General features: G+C 41.8%; 1 protein-coding gene and 1 long non-coding RNA gene across 2 annotated transcripts in view; both read right to left on the reverse strand.

Moving 5' to 3' along the window:
* Positions 1-1,268: 1,268 nt before the first annotated feature.
* On the reverse strand, positions 1,269-4,768 carry barhl2 (BarH-like homeobox 2). Its single transcript, XM_005727216.1, has 3 exons — positions 3,796-4,768; positions 2,931-3,156; positions 1,269-1,916 (listed from the first exon to the last, which is right to left on the reverse strand). Exons 1-3 carry the CDS (start codon positions 4,346-4,348, stop codon positions 1,604-1,606), a joined length of 1,092 nt encoding a protein of 363 aa, XP_005727273.1. The 5' UTR covers positions 4,349-4,768; the 3' UTR covers positions 1,269-1,603.
* Positions 4,769-9,793: 5,025 nt separating this feature from the next.
* LOC106456144 (uncharacterized) overlaps positions 9,794-14,925 on the reverse strand; it is a 45,399-nt gene continuing 40,267 nt past the window's right edge. The window contains exon 4 of the long non-coding RNA XR_001290304.1: positions 9,794-10,251. This is a non-coding gene — a long non-coding RNA (uncharacterized LOC106456144). The remainder of the gene's footprint in view (positions 10,252-14,925) is intronic.

Below are 14,925 nucleotides of genomic sequence, written 5' to 3' on the forward strand. Positions count from 1 at the left end.
GGAATGTTGTGGCTACTTCTTTCAAAACGAGAATGGAATTATCAGAAACAAAATGTGTAAAAAAATATGTTTTATCTCTAACTAAAAATATATATATAAGAAAAATAATATATAGGCTATGGTTGCTGAAGGTTTGCATGCACTCCAGCAGCAAAGGTCAATTTGGCCCAGATAAGTAACCCAAACAAACGGGCCCCGAGGCGTTAATTCACACCAAGCGCCCCCTCGCCATATTCTCCAGAGTGCGCGCTTAGATGAAGCTAAATAAAATCAAAGTATTCCGTTAACATTTCATTTCAGAGCCGCGTTGAACATCTTCAGGTTTGCTCCTGCAGCAGCTTCTATTAGCGCAGCACAGACACATTCAGAGAAACGGGAAGGGTGTAAAAAACAGAAAAAAAATCACGGCTCCCTACCGTAAAAACATTCTAAGATTATTTTTTTACTCAGTGCTGATGCATAACGTTGCAGATGATTTAAGACTGATGCAAAACTTCCAATGACACCGATTCTGCTCTGGGGTCACTGGAGATTATTTTCCCACAAAACCTCAAGAAAGTAAGTTCACTAGCGGCTATTGGTTATTGAGAATGTGCAGATTATCGGCAGTTTTTTCTTCTTCTTCTCTTTTTTTTTCTTGCAGGCTTCTTGTCCTGATCCTGCTGCACTGATCGTTCACGCTGAGAAATTCAGGCTTATTGTCTGCTGTTCTCCCAGGGAACAGCTGCTAAGCCAAGGCCACATTCCCAGTATACCCAACTCATCAAAACCATTCATCTCACCACCAATCAGCTGCTGCGCATCCATATGCATATGTGCTGGTAAACACAAATATAAAGGGCTGGAAACTGACCTCCAGTCGGTGATCACCGGTTCTGTGTCTCCCAATTTAAAGACCATATGCTCCTGTAACAAATTATTTACCTTTAAATTAAGTCAGGCTAAAAAGTGATTAAATTCTGCTGGTTATCCACCGCTATAATGAGGTAGGTTAAAATATTAATGCGCGCGGTCGATTATTGTGAAAAAGCGCACATGAAAACTTTTTTTTATATCTGTTCTTTCGCAGATTAATGTAATTTCTGGGATTGTCAGTCAAAAAATAGAAGGAAATTTTAAACAACTTCTGTAATCTGTTGCTATTTTAAATGTGCTTTATGAATAAAATTGGACTCCGGCTTTTGCATCTTCTTGAATGAAGGTTTGCGTTTAAAAAGAAATTAATTTGGACTCGAGTTTGAATTAAAGCTTCTACAATTCAATCAGTATCATTACTTCTTTATTCATTCAGTTCTTCTCCATCTAATAAACTTTATAAGTTTATTTGCTAATGTAAGTGTATTTGTACAAAAGACAAACAAACAAACAATCAGACATGAGCAGTCCTCGCGGTGTGTCTGGGCCCGGACAGAAAGTCTTTAGGACTGGACTTAGGCTATTCGGGCCTATATTAAATACCTCCTTTACTTCTGTAAAATGTCTTTAAATGTGTCTTTTTGGGGGGGGGTCGGGTAGAGAGAGAAAGTCCTGCAATGTGGTTCCGATGCAGTTACTCACATCACGTGTTCAACCAGGTTTCTGGTCAGCGTCTTAATTTTGCGTTTTACCGCGGGTGCGGCGTGCCGGGCATGGGGTTAGACATGGGGTTTAGTGCCGGTTGCCCCCCCGGCCCAAGGCCATGAATGAGCACCCTCGGGACAAGAGGTCTCTGGAGGCTGGGATGCGGCGAGGAAGGAGTCCGGTACATACTGCTGTACATGGCTGCGGCCGCCGCGGCTGCCGTCGTGCTGTCCACGGTGCCCAGCAGGCTCGGGTGGTAGAAATAGGGCGACGGGAACATTCTCTGTAAGGCCGAGTAGTTTCCTGCTTCAGCCAGGAGCTCTAATCCGACCGCCGTTTGCCTCTTCCACTTCGTCCTGGAAATCAAAATACAACAGATGAATTATTTAATCACTTCGCTCTCTTGCTGATTTCCCAAACGCCCCTTTAATCGGTATGCAGAGGCCTAATTATTGCGGGCACGAATATATGGTTATGGTTTAATTAGGCAAAAGAGAGAAGGAGATGGGGGGAAATACGCTTCAGTCCAAACTTAGCTAAACCTACTTTTCTCACACCTGTACAAAAATATAATGCACGCACATTCTTTCAATTTCAGATCAAGTTTTACTGTGAAGGGTAGCGGGATAAAATGTAAAGGGCCTTGTAGTGAGATTATTTTAGAAACTCTGAAAGACTGGAGGAGTAAGAAGCACAAGTTCCATATTTAAAGCGCAGGAAAAATATAAATCAGGAAACTTCCAGTAATTAAACAAATGCACCAATTTATTATTGCTGAAATAATTTATGTAATAAGACTTAATGAATATTACAAAACTGAATATAAAAAAGACAAATAATATATTTTCATATGATCTACAATGTCCGAAATTACATACACTTCCTTATTTTACACATCATCTCCTGATCAACGTGTCATCATGTCAGCCTCACATTTGTCCACAAATACTCAGAAAATAAAACTTGCTTATTTTTCTATTTGTCTGTTTTTATACGGAATAAAAATGAAACATGATCAAAATCTATTTTTTTTTCCAGAACGACAATTAAATCAATTAAAATACAAGATTCTTTTGTGGTGTAATTTATTTTCTCCCTCCACGTGGATTAGAAATGTTAAGATCACGCAGCGCAAAAATATAACCAACGCAGATCTTTGTACGTGGCTGAAAAACACTTTTTAAAAAATAAAAGTATAAATTAATAAGTCAGATTGATTTTCATAATCTTTAGATTTAAATACCCAGTGTTGGCCGATGTAACAGCTGTATTCATTTGTTTTACAGAGCCAAAAGGGGTTCTTGCTCCCCAGTTTGACCTCGTCTCGCTCGTTGTGTCTGCAGCAGTTATTAAAAATGATGGCCGCTTACCGTCTGTTTTGGTACCAGGTCTTGACTTGTGTGTCTGTCAGGTTGAGAGCCGCGGCCAGGTCCATGCGGTCCTGCACGCTGAGGTATTTTTGTCGCTCAAAGCTCCTCTCAAGCTGGTTGAGCTGGTGGTCGGTAAAGGCTGTCCGTGCTTTGCGAGGTTTTTTCGTGCGCACCGGCGGACTGTCTCTGCTACTGGAGATTTCCCGGTCACCCTCTTCTTTAGTCCCTATAGGCGCAGAGCAAGGCGGATGAATTGTGGTTAACCATAAAAGGCCTGCTGGAAATTTTCTTCACACACCAACGTTTTTTTAAGTCTTCCTCCCAACACCGACACTCGAATAATAACCTCGCAGAGGCGTGCGTGCGTCACCTCCACTCAAACTTTGACCAACTTTGTACAAATACTTCCTTCAGCCACACGTGAGGCAAGACAACAGCAATAAAAGAAACGTCTGCATTTGATACCTGAAGATTTCTTTTTTCTATCAGAAAACGAGAAATCAATATATCAATCCATCTCTATTTGTAGTTGTGTTTCAGTGCTCCATAATCCCCCCTCCAGGAAGAACAATAATCTCTCTAATTGACCCACTAGGGAGGCCCCGCGCACGGGGAGAATCACCAGGCATACATCTGTTTTCACATCTATTAGACTAATAAAGGAAGCTGGAACTAAGACAACGAGCGCTATTATTATTATCATTATTATTATTAGTATTATTATTATTAGTATTATTATTATCATCATCATCATCATCATCATCATTATTATTATTATTATTATTATTGAGTCCCTGGCTCATCCTGAACTCTACTGTATTGAAAATGTGAATTTAACAAGCCTGCTAGTATGACGAGCTCTTACCCTTGCATTTCATTTCGATCTGAATGTCGTCTCTTTTGTCCAACTTGCTTCTGTTCTCGTCTTCTTCCAGCTTGGGCCTGAAGCCGTCCGGAGCCGTGGCACTTTCTGGTTTTGGTGTGTGATGGGGTGAGGATACACTGGTGCTGTAAGGTGCGCAGGCAGCCAGGGGTTTGCTGTCGCCTAAAATGTCTTTGATTAAAAAGGAGGAGGTGGCAGTCCTCGGGGCGCAGCCGGCCCCGGCGAGCGGCTGCTGCTGCTGCTGAGGCGACAGCGGCAAACTCTGCGGCTGGTTGTGGTGATGGTGGTGATGCTGAAGGCTGTCCTGGACCAGATGCGGATCGGCGGCGTGCTCCATGGTGACCGAGATGGGGGACGAGGGAGCGGTTCCCACAGTGTCTATCTCCGAGCATGGCGACGGGGTCGCCTGGCTCCTGAAATCCGCTGTCCTGCTGTCGAGCCGAAAATCTCCGTTCATTAGCACAGGGTTACCAGAGTTAGACGCGCTGGATAAAATAGTGTCTATCCCAAAACTCGACCCGCTGGATCCTTCCATATTAAGAAAGGACGGATGAAGTCTTCATAACAACAGCGAGATGCTTCTCCTCCGGCGCAAATCACAAGAAAGTCAGCAAAATTAACTCTGAGTTAGAAAAAAAAATAATTAAATAAATGAAATCAATTTTTTTTTAAAAGAGCTGAGAAATAAACCCCGGAGAGAGACAAAATCCACGTTTACAGGCGGCTCACACAGCCTATGGTCCACGAAGTTACATTCAGTGAAAATGCGAAAAAGCAAAGTGTGGGTCTGCGTAGTCCACGTCCCTTTTTGTGTTTGGATATTGAACTTTGTGTTAAAAGTTGAGGCGTATAGAGAGATATACATAGGGCTGACTCCTCGACATCAGGCTCCCCCTTTTTGCTGCTAATCGCTTCAGTGTAGCTCTACAATGACTTCCTATACTGACGTCACGGCCCACGGCGAGGGGGAATTAATATTTTCTCCTTTATAATAAACACTCGACGCCTTTTTCTCTCTCCCCCTCCACCTCCCCACCCACCTTCCTCCTCTCCCATTGGTTCGCGTCCTGACCGGCTCGGGCACCTCACCAATCAGCGAGTTGTTTCTTTATCTAGGTAGTTCAATCCAACCATTGCACCGAGTTTAGTGCAGGTCTTTAAAAAAAAAAAAAAAGGGAGGAAAAAAAAAAACACGCGTGTGCTTTAAGGCCAAACTGGGAACATTTCATATTAAATCCTGGCCGTCAAGAAAAAGCTACAGATGTGGGAATTTAAAAGAAAAAGAAAAATTAAATTCAGATTTGAAATAATTTTATAAAGCGAAAAAAAAGTCCTCAGTGGAAACTCCAGCATGGTAGGATGAAGTACAAACATTTACTTTATTTTCCAGCCGTCAAACTCTTTTTAAAGCTTTCTTTATCCTCGTAGACGATAAAAGAAAAGTGCAGCTGTTGCCAGATTTGACCACAGCCAAATTCCAGCCCTGATTTATTATTTTAAAAATTGTTTGTGGAGATAAAAAGCTAAATATCAGGTCAGACGTTTGTGCGCCCTGAGAACCGGCTCCAGTGTCGCTGCTGGCATCTGATCTATCTTTAAGGATATATTCTAGGAGCCGCAAGGTCGACATATTTAGGAGCGGGGAGGAGTGGGGACTGTCATGACAGCGCATCTTGTTAATAACCATGTCACCCTAATTAGTAAAGTAATTATGAGGTGCTAATGAGCGTTCAAAGGTAGTAGAAATTCAGCACTTTTCCCCTCTCCATGTGGATCTGAAGGATGCGGAGGAAGAAAAAAAAAACTGCGGCTCAAGCTGACAAAGTGTCTGCGGAGAGAGGCTCCACACTCTCCGGATGATGGGAAACGCCACTTCTTGTAGGTAGGCGAATGTAGCAGCACGTTTCTCTCTCTGTTTGGCAGACGCGTGTAATTTCTCTCAGATGGAATCTTTTCCTCTCTCCACAGCCACTGCGACCTTTCTGGAATTTGATGCAGGGACATCGGAAAGGGTTCATTTATTATTCTTCTTATGATTATTGTTGTTATTTCTTTTTCTCTTTTTTTCTGCTCCTTCAGCAGGTGGGCAGGGAAGACAGTGCTGGTGTTGATTATTCATGTGAAGGGGAGGAAGATTTTTTTTTGCTGTCCAAAATCCGGATTTGTAGGTTTGTTCCTAATTTATTTATTCATTTAAAAATAATAACACCGGGGATTTAAAACAGCAAAGGGTTTTTTTTTTTTTTGAATTCATAGAGCTTTTATTTTTAACAAATTTGGAATCTAATATATACTTATTACTTTGCTTAAAAACAAAATAACTATATTTATTTATTCGTTTATTTGTTAGGAACGGCACCATAATTAAAATTAAAACGTTTGTGTTAATTAAATAATTTAAATATCTATTATTACCTAACTGCATAAATATTGTATAAATATTATTCACGTATAGAAAACGTTCAGTGCGGTGAAATATGAATATTTTCATTGCAAAATAATGTCTCTCTTAATCTAAATATGTTTGGGGGGTTTTTCTTTAAGATTTTAAACAAAGTCTATTACATTTCCTAACCTTATTTCATAATTGTTTAAATGAAAAGCCGCGGACACTAAGAAGATTAAAATGATGTTTTACCTCTGGATCATCTCAGCTGATGTTGCCCTCCTCCAGCGTGAGATGCAGGCAGGCTTTAAACACAAGGCGGCGACAAAGCGTGACCCGGCGGTGCTGGAATGAAGTTCACGAGCAAACTGGGGCCTCAGCTGCCCTTTAATGAGTCGCATTGCTTCGCATTTAACTTATACAACTTATTTTAAAATAGTTATCGATCACGGATGAAGCTCCAAAAATAAAACAAAGATTTCGAGCACAACATGACGCACATGGCTGTAAAGTGCATCATCCCCGCGGTGGAGAGCCAATTAGAATATCCTGTCCACATGCAGCCTGTAATCGGGCCTTTTCTGAGCTTTATTCCCTACAAATCGCATAGATCGGATCAAAGCGATGCTTAAACACGTCAGTCAATGTGTGGAGAGGTGCATGGGCAGCTCATCAACTGCAAACAGGAACAATCAATCGCTTTATTAGATTTAAGGCGCCGCAGGAGCAAATTGAATGCTACCAGTTAGAGTATCGTCTTATTGGCCTCAGCTGATGGTCGATGATGGGACGGTGTAACAGTGGCTGGCACCATATTGATTCTCTGGCGGCTTTGCGTGTAAGCTGTCACTTCACCGCTGGCGACCTTTAGGTTGCACAGTTGCAGCGTTTACGCAGAGACACCCCCGCATTTAGCCTGTCAGTCACTGCGGGGATGGAGGGTGGTGTCGTTAGGAGGATGCTGCGACAGCCGGACACGCACGGAGAGGTGGAGGAGTTTCACAAAAGACAAGTTAAAAAAAAAAAAGAAAACAAACAAACTTAACAGTCGGCTGTAGTGTTTATCTAATGAGAATGAATTCATGGTTTGCAGCTTGCCTTATGACCGCAGACTTAAGATCTCGCTCAGTTATATATTTTTAATTTTCATGAGCAACGTCATTAAAAGGAGGATCCAATCAGGACAGGAGGAGGCCTATTTAGAGATTTATTTTAATTATGCAAGTAAAAATGCCACTTTTCCTATTTTAGTACCTACAGCTTTAAATGTTATGTGTCACGCTTTGTCTGTCAAGCAGTATTACAAATATTTTAATAATACATCATAACACTTTACACATTCAGGGGCCAGTAAAACAAAAGTTAGAGTGACTGAGAAGCATTTCAGTATGTGTATTGATTTTTTTCTGCTTGGAATTCAGAACACAGTTATATTTAAATCCAAGTTTATCAGCTACTAAAGTGCCTGATTAACATAAGCCCATAACACTGCACAAGCTAAGAGGACAATGGGTCTTTTTGTGGATTTCTATATGATCTAAGCTACTATTACTATTCATCAATAAATAAATGTTAATATGAATTTTAAGCTTTAGTATTACTTTTATAATTTTGCTAAAATATCTCAAATTAGACACAACAGAGCCAAGTGCTGCACGCAGCAGTTCACATTGTTGTGCCGTAAAAATGGCTTAAGTGTCAGTGTCAGCATACGGGCTGTGACTGACCATCCCATCACAGATGGTGGGAATAGGATGGGAAGTATTGCATTGATTAAAAGCTGCAAAAGGACAACAACAAGGACAGCAGGTATGTATGAAGTCAGAGTATCACATTGAAGAATAAAACCCGTATCACCCGCACGTCACTAATGTTAGGTGGTCAGTGTTTAAGAGGGAGAAATACATTTTTTTAAAAGAATAATTGTTTGAGTCCCTGCGGGAATTTGGGATTCTTCACAAATCTTTTCCCAGAAATCTACATCTTGAAAAATTGGTGCATATCAGCTTGTTGCAATGATGACCTCTAGTAAAGAAAACAAATAAAAACGCAAAAAATTAACTGGGTGCATGGAGGTCCTCTGTGTTTTGAAATATTCAGCTCTGGCAAATATCACACACTTAACCTTTTTTGGTGTGTGTGTGTGTGTGTGTGTGTGTGTGTGTGTGTGTGTGTGTGTGTGGCCAAGAGAAACCACAAGAGAATTGTTGGTTCAGTGAAGAACTGGTGGAAAGAAAAACAAACAGGGTGAATTTGACACTAGTAGACAGATGTCTTAATTTTGTTCAGAATTGCTGCTGACACAGAAAACATCTGCTGATCCCAAAGTTTGTCCTTTATTATGTCGGATATCAAAATATGTTTTGCATCTCTTTTTTTCTGAATGTTTTAGAGTTTACCAATAGTGAGGCTGCGGCACTTGAATTTAATTTGGATCGACCCTCTGTGGGAGATGTTGGCACAACTGTTGAAGTAGTTTGCTAAACTCTGACCTCATAGCAAGCTGAGTAACACCCCCCTAACGTTAAACTTTACATCAGCTGACCAAAAGCTGTTCCGAGGAGTCTGACAGCGAAGGCAGACGCTATAAACGTGAACACAAAGTTATGCAATCAAATCAGAACCTTCCTGGCCAACATTTTTGTGAATATGTTAATATAGCCTCTCTGTTTACCACTAAAACCCACTGAAAAATATTTAACAGATGGTTTATGACACATGTTGTTGCAATGTAGCTGTAATCACATATAGTATCAATGAACATGTGAGGGTTCTCTATAACCACACATTACATCATATGCATGACATCATATGTCATAAAAGCTGTTTTACACAAACAAATTCTACAAAAAAAAAAACTTAACTCGAAGGTCATTTGTTAGGCTTTTTTGTGATTTTCAGCCACATCTAATTGCATCAGCAAATATAACAGACATGTTAATAAAGCCTTAAAAATATCCTATGTGTTTAGCCTCGTGATAAGCCAGTTATTCACCGTTTATATTACTCTTATGAGTACTCTGAACGCGTAAAATGAAGTGGTTTATTTAGCACGTTGACCCACTATTGATTTAACTCGACCTGGATACTGCAGTTGCCAGTTTAAAAGTTCAGACTAAATAACAGAAAGAACTCTTGACTGTTTGACATAATAAATAGATGAGTTATCAATGGCCCATCAATCTAGAAGAATTGTGTGCCAATGTTCACACCAATTATTCTCTTTGAGACCATATGGACAACCTAGTTCTCTGCTGTCAAACATTTTTCATTTTATGTGGTAAAATAAGGCAAAGATATGACAATATGCCGATGGGAAGCAAATTCCAATGGTAATTTAGATCTTTGAAGCTCTGGAATTAAAGGTTGGAGCGTTAAAGTGACCTGACATTTAAGATGGAAACACTGTATATTATTTCAACTTCTACACATCACGCAATAACGAAACATGTGACATTCAAGTTCAGATTTGAAGTGCCCGTTAGAGTTATTATATGCCATGAAATTCTAAGATTGATACAAGGAAGAGAGTAAAATCTACTTTTATTCATCAAGCCTTAGCAACCTTGAAATTTGCAATTTTTTGGCCTCCTATGAGAAACAAATATGCTAAAAATGTTAATGTTAAGTATATTTTTTAAATGTGTGTTTTAAAATCTCTTTTACTGCCATGTCAATTATCAAAGGAAAGCAGCGTCCATGCAAATAGTTCTTCTGTCTGAGGTACATGATCAGAAATGCTTAGGGAGTGGAGAACACATTGATTTGAGTGTGTTCCAAACACAGGCTGGCCCTGACAAGGTTGTTATAACAGTCGGAGGGGTCTATACAATCACTTAATTACCAAAGCTGTCAGTCAAAGATGGTCGCTGCTGGCTCCATCTATGGCTGTGAGCGGCGTTCCACTCGCAGCCTCCCTGAGTGATTGATCCATGCTGATGGCATCGCAGAAATAATTACAACTCGTCTCCTGATGTGTGATTCCATACCACATTCACGCTTCACGAAGGTAATCGGGGGGATCAGGAGGGGTCAGTGCCATTTCCTATTACCTGAAGTCCAAGCAAAGGAGTAAAACAATGCAAACAGAGTGAGGCGGGGAGAAAAGACGAAGGAGGGGGGGTGAACAGAGGTGGATGGTAGACATTACGAATAGCCAAGGAAGCTTAGGTACACTTTGTCAAATTATGCTGTGATTTTTTTTCCCCCTCCAGAAACACCACATACTGCAACAGATTGATGGTGTCCAACACGGGGTAATGGAAATTCAGAACAATCACTGGGTCATTAAGCTGATTGGCATCACAATTGTCAAGCTGTTGGAGGCTAAATGGGGAGGAGGAGTGCAGCTCATTCACAAGACTCTGCTCTCCTGACAGAAGCAATTGGTGCCTGAAGTCACTTTGAAAACAGTGATGGAGTTTGGTTTTAAAATGTGTAGGTGTGCGAGCATTTCCACCTCTGCAGGGCGCATTGTGAAGAAAACTGATGTCTGATAACACTCCTATCATCTCCAGCCTTTAAAAGGTGTCAGTAAAACAGCAGAAATCTGAGCGTTTGAAGCATTTTGTTCTTTTTCCCTTTCCAGAGAAATCCAGTGTCAGACACACATTTAAGTCTCAATGCAATTTGTGATTTTCCTCATTTGGAGTGTTTACAGATTTGCACACATTTGCACCAATCCCTCTGAAAATCTCTCCCTTCTAATTTTGTTTAGTATTATTGCTCATTCAACATGTCAGCGACTCTTCTCTTCATAGATATTAAGAATGAAGCGTCACTGCCTCTATATTAACTGACAGGGAAATGAAGCCCAAATTGTGGAGTCTGTCACAGAGTTTCAGAGTGCTGTGTGGAGGCATTCATATTCACAGTGAAAGCATTAACCACTTTAACTGTTTCCCTGGTCTTGACACAGCATCAGGAGGACTGGCAAAAACACGGTGAATGTGTACCCATCCTTCAAATCCTGACAGCACTCAGTCGTCGCACCGTAAACAAACAAACAAACAAAAAAAAGAACATGCAGAGAACACAAACAAGACAATGTAAATCGGGAATCAAGCGAGTAAACAATGTACATATGGTATCTGCACCTGAAGGGACCATCCCATTCTCCTCGTGTTGCTGCGAGAGCAGGCAGAGAAGGGGGGGATGATGTCACTAATGAACCCTGCAAAATACGGCGGTGAATAATGAAACACAACACTGCATTTTGCAACAGAAAGAATAAAAGGTGAGATCATCAGCAAGCAAGGGAGGCAAGAGTGAAAGAAAGCAAGCAATGATTAAATGATCAAAAGCTGGCAGAGCGAGTCTATGTGTCACTGCAAGGCACACTCATCTACCCACAAGTGAAAGTTAGGTTTCAAGCACAGTGTAATTATAGCTGGGGATGTCAGTTTGACATTAATGCAGCCAGCAGAAATTCTCTAATTGGCCTCAGAGGAGAAAGTGAACCAGAAAATATATTAACATTTTAAAAAAGCATATTTTGCCTAATCCTTTCACTTTCCAACAATATTTGAAGACCAAAATGCCCCAGGCATGAGAATTTAAATGAGCAATTTTGTTTTTGAAGGAAACGGCCAATGAGACAGAAAATAGACTAAAGGGAAATCATTAGTGTATGAGAGATCCTGACAGGCTCGCCTTGCTGACTGGCTGGCCTGTCACTAGGAGTCTGTGTTCTTCAGCTCCACGCTATGAGCTAAGCTGATAACATGAAAAGACCCATAAACGTGCAGCCAGAAGTCAAAGCCTATTATCTAGAAATTCAAATGCGGGGGTAAGGATGAGCGAAAAAAAAAAAAAATTGGGAGGGGGAGTCATAGCTCTCTCTGTCTCCTGTAGGCGAAAACTGGCCAGATCGAGAGATCTTGTAATAGGCCCTGTTATCCGACACAAACGTGTGGCAGCAGCACTGCCAGAAAATATTGCAGCAAATCATAACATCACTCAAAAAAATGGGAAGATAAAAGCAGAAAGAACGTGGATGGCAACAAACTGCTTAAAGTTAGGGAGAGATGCAATGTCACATGTGCCCAGGCTGATGTGATATGACCGTATCAGAGAAACACAGCTAAGTGCAGTCAGGAGACGTTAGCCCAGTCCCCCAGTGATGAAGCAGCTGAGGCAAGCATCGCCCCTGGCGTGGGACTGCAGGGCAAACTGCTCAGGCTGGAGAGCCTTGCCCTTTTGAAACAAAACAGAGAGGAATGGCCAGGGGAAGCTAGCTAGCCTCAGCAAAAGGGGCCAGGTTTATTTCCTCCAGCAATAAAAAGAAAAAAGAATGATTGAGAAGACAGAGGAAAGTGAGAACAACAACAGATCTCAGAGCCTGCGTCTCTTTTTGTGCGACAACAAAGGGCATATGATATTCCAGCCTTCCTTACAGTTGGCTGGTCAGAGGTTTCTTCTGGCACCTAAACATCCACTTGCTTTATTGTGCTCACAATCATACAAGGACTCCTTGCCAAGGTATAGGGATTTCACTTTTTTTTCTATAAGGCTGTTACCCTGAACACAGCAATTTAATCAGGCCCTTTGATAAACATTTGACACGAAGCAGTGGGCTTCTGTCTCTGCTGCCTACAGCCCAGGGCAAGAGATTGAGACTGACGAATTTTCATCCACAATTTTCTCTATTTTAACTCCACCTGTCAAATAGCATGCCAGTCAGTGTGACACAAAGATGGGGAAAATCAAAGCCTCTCTCATCTTAAAGGAACACAGGCGAGCAGAGGGCTACAAGTTTAGCGGGGATTACAACGGCATCCAGATGATGAGCAGATGCAAATCAGCTCACAGAAATAGAATTTTTGGGGGCATGAATTAAAAATGAAGATAAACAGTGACATAACGATAATCACCAATCAGTATTTAGCTCATATTGTATTCGCAAGCAGCACAAAACACAAGCACAATCATCACCTTGAGCAAAATGTCAAAAACATCCCAAACCCCTCCCTGCTGGAGATACCTACTCAGCTATCAGCCCTCCCTCTTCTCAACAGTCATTTGCAACAAACATCTAACTAGAGGAAACTACAAACTACAAAACCATTTGACCCTGAAGCACAGAGTATAGAGCAGCCCTTCCTCACCCAATGGAAGCAGGCTCAGGTCACCAGGGTCAACACCTTCTTCACTGAGCCTACAGCAGGATGGAAGCGGCAGACCCGTGGAAGCATCAGGGGACTTAGCATGGCCTGAGAGCTTTGTGGACCAGCAGCAACCCTCCCCAGAGACCATGGAGGGAATGTGGGCTACAATCTTGCAACACAAGCAGCAAATCTAAATGCAAAATGTGATTATCTATTCATTAACTCCCATAATTGAGGTGAGCAGCTCTTACTTACTAGACTGTCATTGAAGCAGCTCTTATTTGCCCCTCCGGAACCAGCCTGCAATGTAACAGCAAGAAGCAAAAAAAACATCACATACAGCATTCCAGAGGCATCAATGCTGAGAATTAAATGATATGACCTCTGGCTATAGCATGGCCTTCAAATCTAAATCCCTACCTGACCAGCAAGAATCATCCTCCTTTAGTCATTCCTCCTGCATACCAAACATGTTCTGTACTGAATCACATCTCAACGAATCTTTTGATTCCTTTCAATCAGTTTCAAGGACTGTAAACAATGGAGCCGCGAATATGATGGGGAAGTAAATCTACCTCAGCTCAATTAAGGAGCTGCCCTGCAGTCTCCTGCGGCCCTGAGAGATAGAAGCTATAATTAGAAGAGGGCAGTAAACTTGCAGACATTATTGATGATCCGCTCCTGACACCTTCCTCGCGTTAGCATTAGCATTTTCCCTGAGCTGGGGCTCATGTCAAGAGAGGCTGGTCTCTGAGAGTCCGTGTCAGCAGGGGGGCTATATACGAGCTACACAGCAAGGCCACATTATGGCTGCGGAAAAGAGGAGAGAGAGAACGAGCGAGAGAGACACCTGGGCTCTCCTTCAGACCCCTCTTAGTGCTCGTCCACCTGATGGGAACACGGAGACTTGGCTGTTCTCCCTCTCATCAATACAGCGGGGCTCTTTGTCAGTAATTTGCAATAAGTGTCCACGCCACATCTTAAGGGACCTGGAAATCATTACTGGCTGAGGCCCTACTCTGCTACTAATTGGATGCGTTGGGCCTTATCAACTGAGGATTTTCCGAGACCTTTGACAGATACCAATTCGAAAATCATTGTTCAGTTGTCAATTTAAGAGACCGTTAAAAGAGCTTATTTTAATTTTAATTGGAACTTCCTCCTGCCTTCACAGTGAGCCGCGAGGATTAAAAATGAGCTCGGGGCATGTGTGTACGTATGTGTGTGTTGATACTCCCGTAGAAGAAGAGGTAAACTATGCAGGTTAAATTGACGGGTAACAGTTCGGACCAGCGTACAAATGAAGACAGCATGCATGCACATTTAGTTTACAAGAATCTCACAGCCTTCCTGGGACTTCATCATCAACATCAAATAAGTCGGAATCTGAGCGGCAAAGCTCCCAATTAAGCAAAAGCCGCATCCGCTTAAGATGTTTGTGCGAGTGTGCCATGACCATCATCGATCACCCCCCTGTAAACTGACCGGCTGATAGCGCTGCCCTAACATATTTATGTGCTGCACTCTCTCGATGACCCTGAATTGAAACACTCTCTTGGTTTTAATAAGGCCTGGGAAGCCTCAGCCCTGACTAGATATGCAGTTACGCGAGGGAATAGC

This window comes from Pundamilia nyererei, unplaced genomic scaffold, assembly GCF_000239375.1.
Source record: "Pundamilia nyererei isolate P.nyererei 1_Seehausen unplaced genomic scaffold, PunNye1.0 scaffold00023, whole genome shotgun sequence".
NCBI classification, from domain to species: Eukaryota; Metazoa; Chordata; class Actinopteri; order Cichliformes; family Cichlidae; genus Pundamilia; species Pundamilia nyererei.